This window comes from Pelecanus crispus, chromosome 5 (genome assembly GCF_030463565.1).
Source record: "Pelecanus crispus isolate bPelCri1 chromosome 5, bPelCri1.pri, whole genome shotgun sequence".
Lineage (NCBI taxonomy): Eukaryota > Metazoa > Chordata > Aves > Pelecaniformes > Pelecanidae > Pelecanus > Pelecanus crispus.
The window spans coordinates 43,383,024-43,402,017 of record NC_134647.1 but is presented as its reverse complement, the minus strand read 5'-3'; the positions used below and the strand labels follow the sequence as shown (position 1 = coordinate 43,402,017).

The 18,994-nt window shown below is 48.7% G+C and overlaps 1 protein-coding gene across 1 annotated transcript; it reads right to left on the bottom strand.

Moving 5' to 3' along the window:
- Window positions 1–2,846: 2,846 nt before the first annotated feature.
- Window positions 2,847–15,589, bottom strand: SH3BP4 (SH3 domain binding protein 4). The gene is made up of 4 exons (XM_009479844.2): window positions 15,472–15,589; window positions 10,708–13,070; window positions 3,313–3,501; window positions 2,847–3,071 (listed from the first exon to the last, which is right to left on the bottom strand). Exons 1-4 carry the CDS (start codon window positions 15,587–15,589, stop codon window positions 2,847–2,849), a joined length of 2,895 nt encoding a protein of 964 aa, XP_009478119.1.
- Between the last annotated feature and the right edge of the window lie 3,405 nt (window positions 15,590–18,994).

Below are 18,994 nucleotides of genomic sequence, written 5' to 3'. Positions count from 1 at the left end.
TCGCTTGAAATCTGAACTGTTTGTATCATTGTGGGAGCACCACAACTGCCCTGGCTAAATACAAGGATTTTTTTCTCCATTCAGAAAACAGCTAGGAAAACATTTCTGCACCAAAACAAATCCTGCAACCAAATCTTTTTCCTGCTTCACAAAGTTTCTTACCTATTCCTTGAGCATAAGAAGCACCTTGGGAGGCTAGACTGTTTCCAGCGACTTTCCCCCAGAGAGGGCAGGATAGAAAGGCATGGGAAGGAAGATTGGACTGAGATCAGCCCCAGAGGACTGCTGGCTCTAGGTGTGGAAATATACTGCGAGAAACAACACATCATTTGCATGGTGGAAAACCCACTAAATTAATCCCACACATCCAAGCTGCTTTGAGATGAAGAGACAACAGTTGATGACATCTACTCAGGAGCACTGGAATAGTAACAGCTTTAATCAGAGTATTTTTTTTTTCCAAAAATTTTTTTCTTTAAAAAAAGAAAAAAAAAGGAACATTAAACAGTAAGTACAACAACCAGTTACTGCATGAAGGGTGGTAACACAAAGCCCAGACAGAGCTTTTGGAGAAGGGCCTGACATTTAGCAGGCAGAAGGCATTCCGAAGAACATATGCCCAGTCCCGGCACATGAGGAGGGACTGGATTTCAGACTGAGGACAGGGACAAATTAATGCAGTGGTTACCCCACATGCCCCAAAACGTGCCGGCCATGCTCCTGCAGGTCTCAGTGAGAGTACATGCCATCAACAAACTGAGCATGGCATGTTTTAGGCTGCTGCTGAAATGTTAAGAAGCTGGGTATACAGAGTACCTGAGGTAGTTAGAAAAAACAAGGGTGGGGGTGTAAAAAAAAAAAAAAAAAAAAAAAAGCTGAAATTATTCAGGGACTTCCCTGAAACACAGGAGGCTCAAATTTCTGCCCTCGCCTGCTGCTGACACCCTCAGGGCTCCCCAGTGCAGCTGTTCCACGAAGACCCAGACCCTGCACAGGAGTGACCCCTCCTACAGCACTTGCCGCTTCAGAGAACGGTGAAAGCCAAGATTTGGGTAAAATCCAAATCCAAAAAGAAAGCTGTCCTTCTGCCTGCCTGCACGCTCTGGAGGAGGTATTCCTTATTGCAGTGGAGATTTTTGCTTGTGCATGGAAAAATGTGCTCTTAGGGAAAGAGAAAGGGGTCATATAGTGGGCTTGGCTGCTGCTGGACCCTTTCTCTGTGCTATGTTAAGTTGCATAGGAAACTCCTTAAAGCCCCTGAGGAGAAATTTAAGGTGCTATTTACTTCTTGTGGGGTCTGGCGAGAGTGACCATTTCTAGGGATGTGATTTTGGGAAGAGGAAAGGAGACCAGTCCCTCCTGAAGCTGCCGTGCCAGCACGATCTGCCAGATGCCTTTCCCACTCTTTTTTTTTTTTTTTTTTTTTTTTGATTAACCTGAAAGAAAATTATCCTTTAACAACTAACCTTTCTGTGGTAGCAGCGTTTCACTATAAAGAGACTTTGCACTTAAAATAATCTTTCTGTGCAAAAATATTTCCCTCCCATGTGAAATATTTGAAAGCTGGGGAGCAGGAGAGGAAGGAAATTTATTCAAAAGACTCAGCTATAAAACAAACGGGGAAAAATACGGGCACTTGGTGCTGCAAATATTTAGCTCGATGGCCCCACGTTTATAGCAAAGACTATTTACAAGTTAAACTGGACTTCAGGAGCCTTGAAAAGCCCCACTCAAAGCCCTCTGAAATCAACAGCAATGAGCATTAAGTCACATAGCACATCTGGAGCATCTCCAGTGAGCTCAGATTTCAAATTAGGAGAAACATTTTTGCTTTTCCTCTTTTGTGTGTGTGTGTGTAAAGGGATATATGGAAGGCAACAATTCCCTCCCCTTTTCTGGCCTCTTCTGCAGAGCAGGAGCATCTGGAGAGGAGCAGCCCAAGCAGATTGCTGCCGTGGCAGGGTGAGCCACTCTCACCATCCTCCTGGTCCCAAGGAGGTCTCTGCTGAACCCCAAGCCTCTGGCTTCTTCCAGAGATGTCCTGCAGCACCCGGATGGGATGAAGCGCAAGGGGCAGCAACCGCTTCTCCTAGTTAAAAACAGTACCCATGCATCTGAAACCAGGCAACAAACATCACCGTGTCCACAAATGAGAAAATGCATGTTTGAAGAGACATGAAAATAAAACAAAAATCAACAAAACAGCTCACAGGGCCTGTGAATAAAAAAAAAAAAAGGAAAAAAAAAAAAAAGCAGCTCCTTTTTTGGTGTAAGATGCTTGTTGGGCTGAGGACATCCCGAGTTTATATGGTGCTTTACAGTCATGTCTGGCAGTCTGCCAAAGCCTGACCGTGGTGGTGCGGGAGGGCATTTACTGTGCTTCCTCTTAAAAATACGTATTTACATGACTCATGTACGTCTCAAAAACGATAATTTAAAAGCAGTTTCTACAACGTAAAAAACAGCCACAGCTTCCCCCCAAAGTGTTTACAACCTTTACTGCTTGTTACAAAAATTAGACTTTTATTTGTAAATGCCTAAAAAATGTGATCTCTTTTACGATCCCTCCCCACCTCCTTTCCCCCTTTAAAGTTTTTTAGTAAGAAATAGTTTAACTGGTATCAATGCCATATGAAAAGCCATCCCTCTCTGGATGCCTTCCCATCAAGGAGGGATGTCTCCTGCTGATTTCCAGTCTCAGTGGAGAACTTGCAAACTTTGGCCTCTTAAAACCCAGGGAGAGCATTCTCCACTTCTTTTTAAAGTCAACTGCTTAAAAAAAACGGGAACAAAGCACAGAAAAAAATGCAGCAAACGAGATGAGGACAAAAACATCGCTGCAGGAGCTAGATGGCAAAATCCTCGTGGTCTTGTGGACTGAAGGCAGCTGCCCGCAGCATGTCCAAGGAGTTGACGAGGATCAGGGTGCCGGTGAGATGCTTCCAGCGCTTGGTAATGGGGTTCTTCATCTTGTCCAGCCCGGTGTGCAGCTCCTGGATCACATCACGGTAGCTGTCACCCATCTGGCTGCTCCAGGTGAGAAGGAAGTCGTATGCTGGCTTCCACATGGCCTGTGGTGACAGGGCAGAGGGGAGAGGAGATCAGAGCTGAGCTGGACAGCCAGTGAGCAAGTGATGCCATCCCCAACACACCCCCATCCCAGAACAAGCACATTCCCAGGCAAAAACACCCGCAAATTTCCCCAGCACACCCAAATCCCTTTTATCACCCAAAGGTGCTTCAGAAGAACATGCTCTGGAAGTATCTGCAACCCTAGGGGACCCATGGAGACCAAGACCCATCTGCTCTCACCTCACTGTCCACCGCCCCTGTCTTGTCCCGGTGTGGGGCCTCGTAAGCATCCATCTGCTGCTTGGAGACCTTGGCGAGCTTCTCAGCGAGCTCTCTCCAGCGCTGGGCCACCTCCACAGCTGTGGTCAGCAGCACAAAGTCCTGGATGAGCCGGACAACTAGCCCCTGGCAGTCCATTTTCAGCAGAGCCTGAGGGACAGTGGTGAAAATCAAACCAGAGAGTCAAGGTGGGCAGTAGACGGCAGGCGACCAGGGGACCGTACAGGGAAGCCCCTCAAGAAGGCATCCCCAAAATCCTCCCACCCCCTTTCTGGCAACAGCTGGTGAAATTAGGCCACAAGGCTCGACAGAATAGTAATCCCATTACTTGAACAAAGCACCCTAGCTCTGTTCAATGAGGCTTGCAGCTGGGGCTGGCCAACGCAGCCTTATTTTCCAGGTAACCTCTCAAGATGTTCAGGCGCTGCCATAAGCAGTTTAAAGCATCCTGGGGGGCTGAGAAGAACAGACGCCTTTAATCAAGGTACCTAATCCAGTGCGGTCCATGCAGCTTGCCTCCCCAAGCCCAGAGGAGCACCGTCCATCATGGATGGGTGGGTACGGGCCAGCCAGAACATTTTGGGACAAGACCTGGACATCAGCCTCGGGTGAGACCCAGGCAAAGGGACAGCTGGCAGCACTACAGGACCACTGCTTGGCTTGGGATGTTCTTGCTCCTCTCACTGCCCCTCTGCCTTCCCATGCCAGATGAGAAACCACCTCCTTCTGCATCATTTATTGGCCTAAAAGCTGAGATTTTCTGCAAATGGTTTTGAAAAGTGGGGAAGAGGAACTGCAGCAGTCACAGTTTTCTAGCTAGTGATAATTTAGCCAAGACAAAAATGACAGAGCAGTGTTAGCTCCTATCTGTATGTACCAAACCACATTAACACCTACTCAAAGTGGAAACCAAGTTGCAATAGGGAAAAACCCATAATGCAGTCCAGGAAAGGAAGGGTTTAAGTGGCAATTATCAGAGGACAGGATCTGACCAATGGAATCAACATCCCACTCACCAGGGCTCCCCCATCCTCTGCCACAGCCCCGTGGACTGCAACAGCCTCAGCAGCAACCCCAGTCCCTGGACAAATCCCACCTTGAACCTTAAGTGGCTACATAAACGGGCATCCCCTTTTTAAAACATGGAAACCAAGCAAACAGACCCCAGACTATGCCTTCGGCAATAGTTTGCTGAGTACCCTCTTGTTTTCCTATGGCTAGATCCAGAGTTGTGGCATCAGCAGACTCCGGATGGTGGCTCCAGGATGGGTGAACACCAAGGGCTCAATGTTTCAACAGACAGTCCCACTTCAATAAAGGCAAACCACAGCTCAGGGATGAAGGGTACAGCCCCTCAAGGGGTGCTGAACACCAGCAAGCACCCAAGGAACCACGCTGGCACACGTTCCCATTGGGAACATCACCTACACCTTCACAACAGCATGGGGCTGGTTATTACAGAAACCATGGATGTGGTGGTCCACACGCAATCAGAATCCTCCCACTTTCTGATGCTGTGGGTCCCAACATCCTCTCCTGGCACAGGGGGGTCTGGGCAAACCCCAGCTGGTTTGGCTCTGGGGCAGAAGTGTTAAATCTCCTTGCATAGGCGGTTTCACAGGCACAGTTGGGGGAAGATGGGAACATCTGAAACCATTCCAACAATTTGCAAAGCAAATGCATGTTGATTTTTCCCTTATCTCTTTCCAGCTTAAAGCTGGGCTTGAATCTAATTACAGCTGCAGACCAGTGTTTACACAGAGTGCTTACAATGGTTTCCTGTACTAGCAAGAGAAGTAATAAACCCTCTTGTTAAGCAAGCAAGGAAAATACATTTAAAAAGAACTTTTTTTTTTTTTTAAAAAAGGGCATTAAGAAGCATATAGACCTCACACCTGTGCCATAACCGCCTCCCCAGAGTGCTCTGCACCCAGCTCTCCAGCAACGGCTACCTTACCACCCAGCCCTGAGATTCATGACCCTCTCCTCTGCAGGTGGAGGATTTGGATGGTCCTAAGCAAGGGCAGATTTCACATCCTAAAACCTGTGTTTCCAGGCAGCTGGATCACCTGCGTGCAAACCCTGAAACAACCCACTATTTAGCAAAGCAGGCTAAATAAGCCACTCTCATCTCTTGCCAGAGGCCAAGCAGGTCCAAGGCAGCAGAGGTGACCACCAGGAGCAAACTGCACCACAGGGGTTAAGGATAGAGCTGCAGGAGACACTTGATGTAAACAACAAAACGGCATCAAGTAAAGCAGCTGGGATGCCATGTAACTGAGAACTGCACAATCACTTGAAGCAACATCTTTGGAAGAGACTGATTGCTCCCTGCAGCACAGCACATTAACTCTGAAACCTACTGACAGCCCCAGAAACACTTACTTCCTACACTTTGCCCCTGGTGACTTGAGCTGGAGAGGCTCAACACGCACACTGTTGGCTGGGGAAAATGTGGGCAAATGGGCAGGGGAGATGGGGACAGCACCAAAGCCAGGTGGGGATGGGTGCAAGAAGGACACACAGGCACTAAGGTCGGAGCCAAAGGGGGAATATTAGTGGTAACAGTGACACACTTCTTTTGGCCTGGGCACAACTCACTCCCTCTGTCACAGAAATACATGAAATGTGGGCATGGGGTTCTCCTGGAAGCCCTGACTGCCTGGCTGGGATTAGCAGGGCTCACAACAGATTTAATCCTCCAGCAGGTGCTTTTGGGATTATGCTACAATTTCCTTCCATCCTCCTCCCTCACCCTGAACAAACCTCCCCAGGTAGCTGGGTACACCCACTGTGTCTCCATCCCTCAGTACCCAGCCATGCTCCCTGCCAAGGCATGACCTGGGCTGTGTCTTCCCAGCGCCCCCCAAAGCATTTATAAACCTCGGAACGGCTCCAAGCCTGCTCCACCAGACAAGCACACAGCAAAGGAGATGGTTTGATATTCAAATCTCAGTTCAAAGCAGTGCAAGCACCTCTACTTAAAAGGCATCCAGGGAGGCTGAATTTGCATCCTAGCTCTGAATTGCAGAATCCCATTTCCCATCCTCTAATGATGGATACCAGCATCTGGAAGAAAGCAAGCCCAGCCAGAAGCAACAGGCAACCCCAAAGACCACCTGCAGACTCCTGGCCATCCCTGCCCGTGCCCATCACTACAACCTTCACAGTCCACTCCCGACTCTGCAAGCCTCCAGCTCTGCTCGTTCTCCCATGAACAAATACACAGCCCTCTGCAGTCCAGCTCTGACTCCCATGTGCTCTGGAGGAGCCATCTGAGCTAGAGATTCTTGTCTCTTCGCCATCTTCAGCCAAACTAAAGGAGTAAACCCTTCCTCCTTTGCCCCAGAAGCAGAAAGCATGGCCAAGTTCATGTGTGCCCACCAAGCGTGGCACAAGACCCACAAGGAAGCTGTTATGGAAATGGACTTTTAAAAATTAATGATTTTTTAAAAAAATAGCATTTAAATTGGAAAGCACCCCAGGGCGTCCAAGTGTTATCATGCATTGGTCACCCCCAAAACATCTGTAGGGTGTTTGGTGGGGGAAGCAGAGATGTGGTTACTGTAAGCAGTAATATTTAGTGTCCCATTAACCGCTGCAGCAATGTGTGCCAGGGCACTGATGTGACCCAAGCGCAGCAGCGAGGGGAGGCAGGTGATGTGCCTGGGGCAGCACCATGCTGCAGCTCTCACCTGGCTCCCATGCTCACAGCCCCAGGACCTCCTCAAACATGGGGAGAAAGGTGTCATTTAAAAAGAAGGGATGCCAAGTGCCATCAGCCAAGTGCAATCACAGGCAGCGTTTTTTGCAAAATCAAAAATGCATGGGAATAAGAACATAGAGCCTGCAACTGCTGCACTGAGGATGGGAAGGCAGCAAAGATCTCCTGCCAGCCCCAGAAAATAAAAGCAGGTTGTCTTATACTACCTGCAGAGCAAGGAGCTTGACAACACGACAGCTGAAAGGCATCAGTGGCATTTCTGCAACTTTCTATTAATTGATAGGGGCGCAGGGCAAGACTTACAAGTGTCATGCATGAAAAAGACTTTGCTGGAACCTTGCAAGCGACTCCTTCCCCTTCTGTGCTGCAAGCAACTTGGCTATGCAAGGACAAGCCATGTCCTACAGAAAACATCCCCACCAACTTCAGCATGGTACAGTGTGGTTCCTTAGGGGAACAATGTCCAGGATCTATACATGTGGTGGGGATTTGCTCCCATGAAGGCAGAAGGGCAGAAGTCTGGTTTTCCCCCGGACCCAAATCAGCACAGGGCTAATCTACCATTAGCCAGCAGATTACTTTGGGATGGAGGAGCAAGAGGGGCCCAACTTGAGCAACCTTGGGCTGGCATGCTCTGGGTGCGCCAGCACAAGGTCCAAACAGCAGACACCCTGTTCTGCAGGACATGAAAGACTGCTTGAGCCCATCAGCAGCTCTCTGGGGTCTGCACACACCAGGGACAAGCATTATCTTTTGGTAGAAGAAAGGCAGCACGCAGACACCTGCAGTCAGAACAAATAATAGAAAACATTGGGGAGGGTGGGCGGGTGGAAATCATCATCTTCTGCATGATCTTTAGAAATAGCCTGGAGAAAAAGCTCATAGTTTCCACAGCTCTCTGCTGACATGCCCTGTGGCATTCCCAGAAGACCCATGTTTTTCCCAACAGCAGTGTCTGTTGGAAAGGATGATAAATGCTCTATAAAAACACCGTATCAAAAGTCCAGAGAAAGAGAGATATGCTGTGTCTCATCACAGGTCTAACCCCAGATCCCAAGGACCAGGTAGCCCAGTCACTGCATGGCCAGGTAGCAGTGGCCCAGCTGCAACAAGGTCTTCTTGTATCTGTGCCCAGGCTTTTTTAGCAAGAGCATCTGTGTGCCACCTACTTTCAATGGGCAGAGAGGAGGGAGGGGAGAGGTAGGTTTGTCTTTCTGATGTGATGACTAACCTCTGAGCAACATCCCCCCGGTTACCTTCACACACCACTGCTAGTGCTAGATTAGAAAAATAAAAATAAAGTGCAGATTACTTATTAACTGGTCATCACGACTGGGCATTTCCATACTTGGCTGCTGGTGCATGGCTCTGCCACTGCCATCTTGTGTACTCCACACTGAAGCCAGGTAAGTCTGCTTACTACTTCCCCCTTCACAGTCCCTTTGAGAGGAGATGACCAACTTTAAGATGAAACAGCCAGATCAGAGCTTAATCCAACCAGTTCCTCTTGCCAGCAGATGCCAGAAAGCAAGTCCATTTGTTATAAATAAAATCACATTTAAACACAGTAAGATACATTACTGCTCCTTTGTCACCCCCCAAAATATCTATTTCTTTAAAAAAAAAAAAAAAAAAAACAAACCACAAAACCAAAAACACGACTCAATCTGATTTCTCCATAAGCTAAGGAGGATTTGACAGCAGCAAGGGGTTTAGAAGAAGCATCATCTTCCACCAGGAAGGGAGGTCATACTTTACCAACAGGCTCAGACTCAAAAAGAATAGGAAACAGAGCCAATGCTCAGAATTAGCCTCCAGTCAAACAAGGAAAATAAAACCTGCTCTGGGACACTGCACTGCAGGCACCTCTTGGGGAGTGGGATGTTTTCCTGCAGCTTACGCTCCCCTCCTTGAGTTAGCAGCTCCCCGAGTATCCAAGAGAGCCTTATCTTTCCCTTTGTCTCCCCAGTGAGTTCTGGCATAGATTTTCCATGGCCTACAGACTGTCTGGGACCCCTGGAGACAAAGGGAATAGATAAAAGAAATGCTTATAGCTTTGCAAAGTGGTAAGGCAATCAGCATGGAGCCCTTGGAAGCATCCAGCAAGAGGAGCACAGGTTTCATCCCATCATCCACCAAGGCTAATGATTAAAGGAGCAAACCCTTCCTTGGGGGAACCACGGGGCCAGACACCAGCCTTGGCTACCACAGTGGCTATTTTCCCTTCCTGGATGGCCCCAGAAAGAAGAGAGACAACCGCATACAATGGCCAGAAAAAACCCTCAACAGAAGCAGCGTCGGTGGCATGGCATGGCACCTGCATTTTACCAAAAGCCAAAGCTAAAACATGGGCCACAAAGTGGCACCCAGGCACCAGGAACTCACTGGACAATATTTCCATGAGTAACAAAGGGTTCTGTACTCTTCAAAGTGCCTTGCACCTCATATTCGATCCTCAAATTTTCCCCTTCTTATTAAAGGGAGTTTGGGAAATGAAATACTTCATTCGGCTCCAGTCCTCTTTACCCAGGCTGCCTACTGTTAATTTCATTTTGCATGCTGCACATTCCTGCCCTGCTGCCTGTGCCCATTGTCACCAAGTGAAGCTTTTGCTATTCCTTAATTCAACTGGCATTTTAAACCACTCTGTTACCCTGCTTCTGCAGGAGAGACTGTTAAGAGGCAAGAGCCGCAAATCTCTTCCAGACATTTCATCCTGTATTTTCTTTGGCTCACTTCCTGTGAAATGCTAGAAATTATCATGAAGATGATTTCTCGTAAGAGACTTCCTAATGGCATCCTAGAAATACTTGAAGGCTGCAATTCCCCAAATACCTTTTAGGATGGAAGCAAGCCATGTATTTCAATTTGCAAATGCGATCCACAGCTGGACATAAAGCATCCCAGCTCAGAGGTGCCCTTGGTTTAACTGCCACTCAGAGAGAGATGAGGCAGACATAACCTGACATTATCATAGAGGAATTTGAGGTTGTTTCATGAAGGCAAAGGTGTAGCATTATTCTTCACAGCAGCTGTAAAATCCCCCTCTGGCACACTTTGATACACTTAGCAATTCAAAAGCAAGTGACCTCAGAGGTGGCTCACCCACCCCACTCCATATAGGAAGAGCTTTTATGTTTCTTGCCCTTTTTCCAGTTTTCCATCAGTATTGCCTTCAACAATGCATGCTTTGACACTGCGGTTACAGAGACCAGCAGCTCTCAAGTAATTCCTTGAACTGTGCATCATCGAAGGCTGAAAAGTAAATACCCAACAGCAGAGGCCAGTTGAGTGCTATGAAGACACTGGACCAAAATCACCTTGATCTTGAGGGGCTTCAGATTAGCTACCTTCCAAAGCAAGCCTGATTGCTTCTCTTACACAACAGGTACCTACGGTATTTCACACACCATGTTCCTCATTTATGGCCATAATCCCATTAAACCAGGAGCCCACCAATGCATACAACCACAGGACTGAACTTCCATCTGGCTGTGAGGAGCAGCCTGCAGAACACCTTAGAGATGGACTTTATTTTCTACAGACTGAATTAGGAAACTTCCACCTCCTGTTCCACCTAATCACTCTGCATGGCAGGGAATTAAGATGTCCTCATCAGACCTTGGACTCACCGTCATCAGCTCCTTCTGGAAAGATTTCCTCTCCTTGTTCTCGGTGTTGTTGCAGTCTTCCTTCAGCTTCTCCAAGACGGAGGCCACTCGCTCTGGCTCGCTGTCCAGCTCTGCTCGGCAGAAAAATGTGAGCGGCAAGTTCAAATACCCCAGTGCATCAGCGAAGGATCGCCAGCTGCTGAGGTTCTCCATGAGCAGAGTCCTCACAGAGGCATAGATGTAGGTCAGGAACTTGCAGGGCCTCAGGATCTGCTCGAGCAACAAGCTGGTGGTGAGATCTGGCCCAGAGAAGTAGCTGGGTTTGACCTTCCCAACCACCAGCACATTTTTGGTGTGCACAAGGCCTATTTTTCCCTGGTAGTAGCCAATATACCACTCCTTGGTCCACAGCTGCCCTTTCAACCTGATCTTCTCCTCACTGAGGAGGGCTATGACATCTCCTTTCTTGTACTCCAGCAAATAGTGATTCTTGCTTTGCCGCACCACTGTCTTCAGCAGCTTGCCGTACTTCAAGCTCAACACCGGCCGGTCCTGAAAAACTGGATACTTGGCCGTGGCAGCCAGAGGTGAAAGGATGATTTTTCCAACCTCATTCTTCTTAAGGAACCTCCTCTGCCCTGTTGGTTTGATGGCACTTTTTGGAGGCGGCTGCGGCGTCTGGACGCAGAATTGGGTCAAAATGGCATCCTTGTCATCCTTGACCTGTATCCTTAGCGTGAAGTCTGAGAGCTCGTTGGGGTCGTGGGATGCAATGGGGAAGATAAGGCGGCTGACCTTGCCCAGCTTCATCTGGAAGCCCCGCACAATTTTGGCTTGCTCGCTAGCTTTCACCTCGTAGTTGGTCATGTTGGAGAACATGCAGAGCTTGAGGTCCTGAGGCCGGGACAGAGCAAACTGATGCTTACCCCAGAGCTGGAGGGCAACGGGAGCTGGGCTGTGGGACTGCCTCGTGACCTCATTCACCAGGAGAGTCTTGGGTGCGCATTCGTGCCCGAACACAGCCACAACAGTTTTAAAGGAAGGGTGAATGTGTTTTGGGCCATAGACGCCAACCGTGATCTTCTTGCTGATGTAATCCCAAACGGTGTAAGGGTAGAGGATGTTCTGCCCCTGGGCTACGGCCGCGATATACATGCAAGGCTCCAGGTTCTCCAGCTGCACCTGGATCGTGTCCCCATACGAATAGCTCAGCTGCATCGGTGTGTATGGCCCCTCTTTCATGTCGCTCCGCAGGCATAGCAGTCCTACCAAACTCTTGCTCATGATGTCATTCTTGACCTCTGCTGACACCTTCATCTCCAGGATGATGAAGGTTTTCACCTCCATGTTACTGAGTTTGATCTGCAGGACTGGGCTGATGGTGCTGCACTTGTCACTGTTCAGCTCCAGCGGTGGATCCAGCATTGCTTTCAGGGAGATCTGCTGTGTCTCCCCAGCGCACACGTGACCCTCTGGCACGTGGATGCTGATGTTGGTGTCTGGAAGCTGAACAGTTCCACCAGAGCTATCCAGCTTGCAGACAATGTTGGTCTCCACTGGTTGCGTCTGACCCCAGCCAGGATTTTGACCAAGCAAATCCAAGTCATGGCAAGACCGAGCCAGCTTCCTGTGGTTCAGCCACGCTGTCCTAAAATCTTCCCGGCTCTGGAACTGCTCAGGGGTGGGAGACTTCAAACCACTGAAGAAACTTGATGATGCTGGAGTGTCCGACTTGGCTTGAAGAACAGACAGTTCAGACAAACTGTAGGAGCGTTTACTTCTGAAGAAGGGATTGTCCCTTTTCACAGGCTGTTCCAGATCCAGCCTGTTTGCGGATGGAAACTCATCAAAAATGTTGCCCAGGCTGCTATTAGCGGCCGAGCTGGAAACAGCTGAAGTAGGAGCCCCTGTGTCAAAGAGCAGCAAGTCAACGGCAACATTGGAGTTGGACTCTTTGTCTAAGCTGGGCGCTGTTTGCAAATTCCCATTCAGAAATGGGTTCGTCTGGACTCCATTCAAGAACGGGTTGTTATTGTATGTTTTTGCAGAGTTTATTTTCACATCCGTCCATTCTCCAAGCAGGTCTAACTCCTTGACCCCCTCGTCAGGGCTCTCCAATAGATTGTCTATCATCCCGCTGTCCGTTAAGGAAGAGTTGCGGTAGTTTACAGGCTGGACATAGGAAGAAGGGATGTAACCCATTTCTGTGGTGTTGTGAGCGTACCACCACTCGCCTCCCGATGTGTCCAAGACGTAAAGATGGTCCCCCTTGGAGAACTTCAAGGTGGTGAAATTAGTCGGACAGTAATCTTTGATTGCTATTACTTCCTTCGCATTTCCAAAGGACATGGGATTGTCAACCAGCAAGGCACTAGGAGAAGGCACTGCAAAGCCAAGAAGAAAAACAGCACTGTAAACAATCCACAAGAGTCACAAATAACTTGCAATCATTTATTTCAGGTAAACAATCTGCACTATTTAAGCGGTGAAAAAAGGTAGTTTTAATGCCTTTCAAACCTACAGGTATTTTTCCCCCTAATATTTTTAAACAAAACTTCTCCCTCCACTACATCTGGTACACTGACATTCCTGTTCCCCAAAGGGATCATGATCTAAAGGGACAGGCATCAACGCGGCTGGGGAGAGCAGCAGGAGCCAAGACAGGAGAAGCAGCAACTTGTTATCCCCCTGATGCAGTCAAGTGTCTTAGCAACAAGCCTGCCCCTCGATGTAGGGCCCCATGCAGCTGCTCTTGTATGAGACGCCAGCATCCCACAGCCTCACTAAACTCCCTGATGAATGATGCACAAGAAGATGTGTTGGAGGGAGTTTTGAGGGAGTGGGAGTCGCTTGTTATCAGCTATCCTTTTCACCTGGCATGTTGGGATCTCAGCTCCTACAGGCATGTGCCAGAATCACAGGCGTCCCTGTAAATGTTCACATTTAAAATAACAGAAGTTGATTAGAGGGAGCTTCTCAACGATTACTACATGGGAAGAGCCATTATCCTACCAATCTGCTCAGCAGTATCTCAAGGTCTTTGACCATCAGCTCTTTAGCACTGCCATTGCAATCTCCATGCAAATAGTTATCTGTGCTGCTGCAGGTTAACACATAATGTTTGCAGGTTAAAAGTGCTCTTGCTCTGCTATAACCTCTCTCCTGCACGTGTGAAACACCTCGCATTTCAGCACAAGAAACAAGGGTACCCACTAAGGGCAAGTCATATTCCTACTTTTTCATGCCACCCCAGCCAAAAAAACCCAGCATCTCGCCTCTCTTGTATAGCGCCTGTATTTCAAAGCTCCTCAACAAAAACTAACTCCGTTTCTAAAGAAGGTTGTGTAGTTTGAACCCTGAGAAAGCAGCCCAGCATTGCCCTTGTGCACTGCTGTCGTGGTCCTAGCAGCATCTCCAATCTCCCTTTCAGCAGTGCCAGATGAAAGTCAATTTGCCAGGGGTTCCCAATTACAAGTGAAACAGCTGGGTCCAGCCTACAGATATTCATGCTGTCACCATATTTATTGCTATTATTCTCACTTTTAGACTATATTTCTGTAAAAAGCACTAGAAATAAACTGCAGATGCAGATCAACATTCCAACCTGTGTTATCTTGCTAGACAGACCTAAGAAAACAAGGAGAGCTGGATTTTCACCCATAGGTGCTTCACTAGGCTCAAGAACTCTCTGGAGGGAAAAGGGGGATTTAAGAAACACAGGAAGCCCCTAAAACCCTGGAGACCAAGGGATGGCAGATCAGTCTGCACACCCCTGCAGTCACTAGCTGCAGGCTGGCAGCGCTTCTCAGACACAGAAAGTACAAGGCAAGGGAAGACACAGACAAGCAAATAATATCTTTAGATATACTCTAGGGATCAAACTATTAAGAAGAGAAGAGTTTGTACACATCATAAACAAGTCATTATTAATCCACTTCCTCTGCCAGCAGGTAGGGAAAGTCATGAGGACATTTATTCAGCATAAAACTATGTATAAACTCTGTATTGAAACTGTTTTACTGCCCTGGTAGGAAGCTGCTGTTAACCCAGCGCTGCAGCCCAAGCTGTCCGCAGGACGGGGCGTTTTTGGTCTCCCCATCCCTTCAGATCAGATGGGTGAGTGGCCATCCCCATGCCCCCCAGCTGTGCATACAGCCAGCGCAGTGGCAGGGTTAACATAGATGTGCTGAAACCAGCAGACCCCTTGGAGAATATGAGTAATTCCTGTTTTCACATTAAAAACAATCTAATTTGCAGCGAGAGCATTTGATGTTCAGGTCTCTTCTTGCTACACCTGCAAAAGCCATCATTTTTGTGCATGTTTATTTTTAAAGACTCTTGGTGCATGCTAACTTCCACCTGGAGTTATTTCTTGGGATACATTTCTGCCAGGGTAACAGTAATTCCCCTCTCACCTGAACATGGCTTTTATGCTGGGTAAGGTAAATGCAGCTAAAAAAAAAGTGATAAAAGGAAGAAAAAGGATTATTCAAGCAACCTGCAAGCTCCCAGCTCTAGGGAAGGGGAAGACAAACCCTTGAAACCACCTTATTGCCATCACCTCTCCTGGCTGCTGGATCTCTTGGTGTCAGGTCCACGCCCATCCTTGCACCCGTGGATGCACTCACTCATCAGCGCTTGCTGCTCTTCCCCATCAGCTGCTGTCTGCTATTCATTAACCAAACCCCCTCCCAGACCCCAGGGGTGAGAGGATGCATCTGAATTGAGGAGAGGGCATTGTCCCCACCCATCCCGTGGGGGTGTTCCCCCCCAATCCCTCCGCACCTTTGACATCGCAGAGGCTGGTCTCGGCAAAGCCCTCGCCAAGGTCGATGAGCGTCCCCTCCGACTTGCACCGCGGCAGGCCGCCCGAGTTGGCCGCCCGGATCCTCTGCGCTGCCATCTCTTGCCCACTGACCCCCGTGGTCCTGGGGAGCACTAGGCGGTCATGGCCTCTCCATGAGTGAAGCCAGCTATGGGGACCCTGGTGTCACCTTGGGGAACCAGCCTGGGGGAGAGAAATGAACCCCAGCACATTAGCAAAGGCTCCAGGTCCCACCATGCCACCCACGCGCCAGCAATGCTCTCCCCAGGCGCACACTGCCCCTGTGGTGCCAATATAGGACAACATCCTCATGTTCTCCTTAAAAGCATCACGAAAGATGACCTGGGTGCTCCTAATAAGCATGGCACTGCCAAGGGCTTTGGGTAGCGAGGACAACCTGGTCTTGCACAATGCTACTGCTGGCCACCACCCCGTACAAAGCATCCCTCTTGCCTTTAAGAGTTATTTGGGAATATGTTGCTCCCAGGCTCATAAATGGATCCTTCTCCCCATTTCATAAGAGCTTTCAGGGTATTTGCATGCTGCTGTAATGCATATTTATAAAACCATCAAGCGGTCAGATGCTGTGGAACCCAGGGCAGTGGTTAGTAGAGGGCCCACGGGACCAGGCTTTTTGCATGTTCAACCAGGTCATCGCTGTCTCCCACCACAGCACTGGGATGTCCCAGGATGGGGACTGGGTCTTCCTGCTTGCTGCCCACATCCCTCCCCTCACTCGGCTGACTGGGCAGGGACCAGGAAGAGGAATGCTCCTCCTTGCACCGACTGCCCTGCTTCACTTGAGGAAAAATAAAATTAAATGGGTTTTTTCTCCTTTTTTTCCAGAAATGCTTGCAAAAACACTTCCAGAAACCCTGTGGAAGAGCAGCTGCATCAGCATGCCAGACCGAGAGGAAAATTAACCCATGTCCTGCTGCCCGCAGAACACACCAGCACTTCGACTGCCAATGTCGTAGCTGATGCAAGCACTGGTTAAGACATCCTCTGGTGTCACCGATGTCCTCTGGAGCTTGGCGGGTGGCCAAAAAGGCCAGAAGCATGTGGGTGAGCAGGGAAGGCTGGTGCCTCTCTGCTACCTGAAGGCAAGGCTGGAGCACAGAGCCTGAGCCATTCTTTGTGCCTCCAGGTTTGTACCAGGAAGCAGGTATGTGGTCCGACGTACCTGGCATCATCCCAGTAAATCCTGCCATCCAGCATCCCTACAGACGTCCCTACATCCTGCTCCCTACAATCGTGCCACAGAACTCCAGCTTGGCTGCAAAGCGCCAACAGCTCTTAAAAATAAAGCCCTGTGCAATTAAAAGTTATATCCAAATCCCCTGCTTGAGTTCAGCAACCCAAAGGGTTTTTCATCCACTCCTAGCACTGTTTTTCCTTTCTCCCCGTGTCTCGTTTCTCCCCCTCCCATGCAATTTTTTGTTCTCCCTCTGCTTGAAAATCAGATCAAGCAGAAAATAACCCCCAAACCCAAATTCCTTAGGTGGGAATATGGAGCTGATGGAAACACGAAGACAAGCGCCAATTGCTCTGGCTGCAGCAGGTTGTTATTAAACCAGTGTGTCTCTCTCTGCTGGCACGTCGAGGAGGAGCAGCAGCAAGCCCTGAAGGATTCAGTGCCCTCTTCTGGAATGCAATAAGAGGAAATTTCCAGGGGAGAGCCCTAGCAGGAGATACTCCAGCCTGCTTGAAATGCTTCCCAAGCCATCCCCCAGGCCAGTATGCCAGGAATGCAGTTAGCTGGAAGGGATGAACCAGGCTCCAGCCAGAAAAGGGAAGGGAGAACTTGTGTGCAAACACTTTTCCCTTTGAGAAGAGCACTGTTTCAGGTCCTGCTGGAAGCACTGCAAGGGGAGAGGGCTTGGCAGGGATTACAGAGAAACCAGGCTTTGAGTCAAGATTGCGCTTATCAGAGCTGGGCCAGGTAAGATGGGGACTTGGAGCTGCCATCAGTGGCAAGAAAAAGCAATAAGCAGTCAGTGGGAAGGGGGGAATGGAGGACAGATGCTCTTGTTAGCTAGCATGGTTCACCATCCATCCAGCTCACCCCTTTGCAAAGCACCACCATGGCAGGCAGGATTTTGTTTCTCATTAAAGTGAAGCACTGTTTGGGATTGCACATTTTCCAGCAGGCATGCAAGACCCTACACACTTACTGCTTCCCCCTAAGGAGACCCTGCGGACACTAGGTAGGTCTTTGTTGCTATTTTTTTTTCTCCCTAGCTGGAGGGTTCAAGCCCTCCACGGCTACACAGGCACAAAATCCAGCATGAGATGCACAGCGTCATTGCAGAAATAGCTCAAGTGGCAAAGTTTTCACCAATTTTAGCGATGCTTGCACATAATCCTGTTAAAAAACAAACCCCACTTTGACAGCCCAAAGGTCACCCCTACTTGGTGAGCACTGCACAAAGCAAGAAAGAAACCAGGAACACATAGGTGATTTACTGTGAATCAAAGGGCAAATCATGAACACATTTTTAAACACCTGCCTGGTAGTCCAGTGCCAAATAATTTTTTATATCAATCATTACAGCTGTGCACTGACAACTCTCACTGACGTATCCACATGCCTTGCAGTGCCCGGCATTTGCAGGGATGCTCTCCCTTTGTGTATTTATGTAACTAGAAGGGAAGCTTTATGCTAAAGGTCTGGACAGATGCGGCTGTGTGGAAAAGCAGCTGGAAAAATCCCCCCTACATCCACCCTGCCTCAAAAGGCAGCAAGAATGTACATAAAATGAGTGATTATGAAAAGGTATTTCATCTCCTGAAAGCAGCATCTTGGCTGCATCTCAGTCCATTCTGGATGTAGCGACGCTCTCACACACACAGGAAAGGATGGGCGTGCGTGGCCTCCATGGCTGAACTTGGGGTGGAAGCCATGTTTTGTAGCTGACTGTCCCAGTGGATGGACCTGAGAAGTTTCTGAATGCAGAGGCAGGACAGATATCCAGAGCAAGCCTTCAAACTCAGGCTATGTGAGAATAAAAGCAGACAGTCGGGAATAGGGTGGGGGGAAACAAGGGTGGAGAGGGCAAGATTTGTTTAGAAATCACTTCTGTAGTCATAGCTGAGACAATGGTCTGCTAACTCCTCTGAAAGTACTTTAAATATAGACTACGATTAAATATAGACTAGGAAAACCCAGCCCCATCTGTTTACCCAAAGCCATGAACAGCATCCAAAATGAAGGGGCGGGGGGCAACAGCATCTTGTCATGCAACCAGCTCAAAGGCACCTGCACCCACTTTTCACACCATGTTTTTTTTCCCTCCCATGAGGGAACGGCAATGCTGCAGAGGAAAATCCAACTATGCAAGCCAGGAGGACCTGCTGCCTGCCTCCCCCACACCAAGTAATCCAACAGGCAGCATGCAGGCAGCAGCTGCCCAGGTCAGAGCACCACTGTGGTTACACCCCATTGTACCAGCTGCGTCACTACTCTTTCCAAAATCCTAAATA